Below are 3336 nucleotides of genomic sequence, written 5' to 3' on the forward strand. Positions count from 1 at the left end.
GCAGCTTGATGTTGCTTTTAAGCTTACTTTAAATTACAGTGGTGTGATGGTCTGTTTTGGGACACAATGAAGTTTTGCTCCTTATCTCAAAAGCTGTGGAAAACCAAATAGCATTTAACTGATCTAAAAAAAATAAACAGTACTGCTACATTTTTGTATCCTAAAAGCTCTTGTGGGTAAATAATTATGAGGCCTCTATTTGAAAAGTTTCACATTACCTCCAAATAATAAAGTAATTTATCAAACCAGTCTGCTTTTGTCTTATCATGAGACTCATGAGTTACTCTTGAGACAAAGTTGCTTGATCCAGATTTTCAAAGCTATTGACAAACTCTATTTCTCTTGCAAAATGAGGCAAACTGCAGAGTTGCACCAAGTGATCCAAGTCACCAGCTCTTGCCATTGTGGAAGAAAAAGACTCAGTCCAGTTTGCATTCAAGTGGAACATGGAACATCAACTGAACTGGCACCTCAGTCCCCTGCAGTGCGTGGTGTTTTTAAGCTTTTCCTCAGTGGTGTGCTTAGATTTCAATATGCCAAACCAGCTTTTATCTTCTGTTTTATCTTAAAAGAATTGCAGTGCAGTAGTAATACCTGTTAATATTCCAGCAGCATACGGAGAGCAAAACACTTCTGGAGGTTTTCTTACCACTATAAAGATTCTGAGTTTAAATAGGGGGAATTTTGTGTCATGCAGAGGAGTAAGTGAAGGTCAAAATTATGGAGACAGATACAGGAAACATTACTGGTTCCCTTGCAGTGTTTTACCAGATTATACTGCTGAGCACATTTGCTTCCTGAAAGACTGGTGTGACTTTAGTCTAGATTTCTAGACCACCTCATATGGAGGTTAAAAGCTTTCAGAAAGTGAAAGGTGAAGGTGTTTCTGTGACCTGAGAGCAGCAGCAGTACCTACTTTAATTTCATAGATGACTATTGCAGTCTTCCTTCAAACATTTTTCACTCTGCAAAAAAACCCATTGCACAAGTGTTTGAAATGAAAACAAAGAAAAGAAGTCTAGGCAGGACAACTGTATAGTTAGAAGTTCCCATGCTGAGTATTTCATACTTTCTAAGAAGCCAGACTTTTAAAGCAGGGGAAAAAATTCCTCATAGCAGACAGAAGAGCCCCATTTACCAGTGCCTTTATGCAGAAAGCAAATACACCTTGGGTAGCTTACCTGTAACTCAGGGAAAATACTCAGAAAAATATATCAGAAAAATAGGGTCAGGGAAAAAAAAGGCTTGTATGTGAGCTTCAGATGCTTTCATGTTTCGGTCTGCTTTTAATGTACATTTGTTAAACTAAACCAGGTAAATATTACCCATACACTTCTTACTGTCAGCTGGCACTCCATGGCTGCTCTTCACTGTTCCTGATGTAAGTCTCACTCTTGTAACAGCTGGATAACACAACATTTGTTTCTGGGAATGTGAGAAATTACACCAAAGCTGCTTTTTAGTTCCAGATCACAAGTTTAATTAAAGTCAAATGTGGTATTAAAACAAAAAAAAAAGATGGAGGCTGTCTGGAATGCTCAGTGGAGTCATTTGTGGTTCCAGAACACGATTCATGTTCCACAGACACTCGACCGATTGCTTGCAGTGCTCTTCCAGCATGTTACTGGCTCTGGGATTTCACAGCAAGGTCAGGGAACTTCCTTTCCAAGACCTTCTGCCTCGTCCTCTCCAGGTTTTGCTGCCTTGCCCTTTTCCGTAAAGCTTTTTCAAGTCTGAGTCTGAAACAGAGAAGTTGATGTGGTTAATTTCAAGCCAGCTTGTGACCACCTTAATGAGCTCCCCCCCCATCAGATAGAGGCTCTCAGTGATGAACAACTTCAGTATTCATTTGCTTTTGATAAGTAAAAAAGCCTGCAAAGTAATATTTTTACTCTGCTTCTGAATTCTACAGAAGTTCAGCCCCTGGGAGGATTTTTGGTAGTCTGCATTTGAAGTTACTTATACAGTGCAACTGCATAACCATGTCTTGTGGTAACTGAGGTGGGAACAGAAAAAAGAAACAGAGCAAGCTGTAAATTTTAAAAAGCCTAATTTTCAGTCTAGTAGCTGAAAGCCAAAGGATTATTACTATTTTTTCCTTTTAAAGTGGAATAAGGACAGGAACAGAAGAAGAGAACTTTCAATGTGAAAAAAATCTTTTTACCTGATGAAGTGATTCACATGAGGTAAGTAATAGAATCTCTTCTTTTTGTGTTTTTTGTTCAAGTGCCACGGTATTGGCCATTCCTTGTAACTGTACCTGTTGGAGACAGATAAAAATGATTACAGAATGTATACATTGTTTTCATTCTGGGATTTTACCAATTTCTTCTAGTTTCAGTACAGTGATGAAGTGGTCTGGGAGATTGCAGAATTAGTATGTGGGTATTTATTTCCAGCTCTTGCTGGCTGGCCTGGTTTGTAACTGCATCTCCTGTGTTTTATACAGTATATGCATCTTTCCTTGATTTGATAAGGACGTTCTGGGAGAGAGACACACCACAAGAAAAATTCACATGTTAAGAAAAAAGGCTTTCCATACCAGAAGGTGCGTCCCAAGAAGTCGTGTCTCCACTCGCCAGGGACTGGCTTTTCATGGCCCGTTTGTAAAAGCCTCAGAGCAATTTCTCTTTCTCTGACAACCAAGTCTATATTTTTCATAGACGTTTCTACCTGGAAATGGTAAATAGTTTCAGGATGCACCAACAAAAAACAATGCTGACAATTTAAAAAAGCTCAAGACAAAATTTAAAGGGAGAACAATGGTAAAACATGCTGGAGTTTGATCATGACTTCTTTCTCAGCAGGCCCTGTGTACTAGAACAGTAAGGAATGGGTGCTTCAAAAACCTAACTTGAGAGCATGACAGATATGAAATAACTGGCAGTCTGATACTTGACTAAAGACCAGCTGGGTAATGCATAAAGCCAGATCCAATGCTGATGCAGAAGTATAGGAAGCTCTGAGGCAGGGGTCGGAAGGAAGCAGGAGAAGCAAACAAAAGATTTGCTTATAGTTTGTAGTGGCTGTTGGGTTATTTTAGTTTTCACTGGAGTCTGGTCGCAGCCCCAGTAACACCCAGTGGACAATGAGAAAGCTGCCTTGACCAAACTATGACTTGAGCAGTTCGTGTATACACTAAAATCAGGGAAATAATTTTAAAAAAATGGTCTTTAACAAGTTTACAAACACTTGATTTTTCAGCAATTCTACTTAAGAGTTATTATTTTTTATGTAGTGTGAACAAGTTACCTTTTCTAATCGTTCTGGACTGGGCATAGGCTTGCGCTGTCGTTTGGATTCTTGCTCTGAAGTTAAGAGCATGTTCTTTTCTTT

At 39.0% G+C, this 3336-nt stretch overlaps 1 protein-coding gene across 1 annotated transcript in view; it reads right to left on the reverse strand.

Moving 5' to 3' along the window:
• Positions 1-1456: 1456 nt before the first annotated feature.
• MRPL47 (mitochondrial ribosomal protein L47) overlaps positions 1457-3336 on the reverse strand; it is a 3916-nt gene continuing 2036 nt past the window's right edge. The window contains 4 exon segments of the mRNA XM_017726922.1: positions 1457-1739; positions 2165-2260; positions 2543-2673; positions 3253-3327. Coding sequence (XP_017582411.1) covers positions 1622-1739; positions 2165-2260; positions 2543-2673; positions 3253-3327 — 420 coding nt within the window. The 3' untranslated portion in view covers positions 1457-1621.

Source organism: Corvus brachyrhynchos, unplaced genomic scaffold (assembly GCF_000691975.1).
Source record: "Corvus brachyrhynchos isolate BGI_N302 unplaced genomic scaffold, ASM69197v1 scaffold162, whole genome shotgun sequence".
Classification (NCBI taxonomy): Eukaryota; Metazoa; Chordata; class Aves; order Passeriformes; family Corvidae; genus Corvus; species Corvus brachyrhynchos.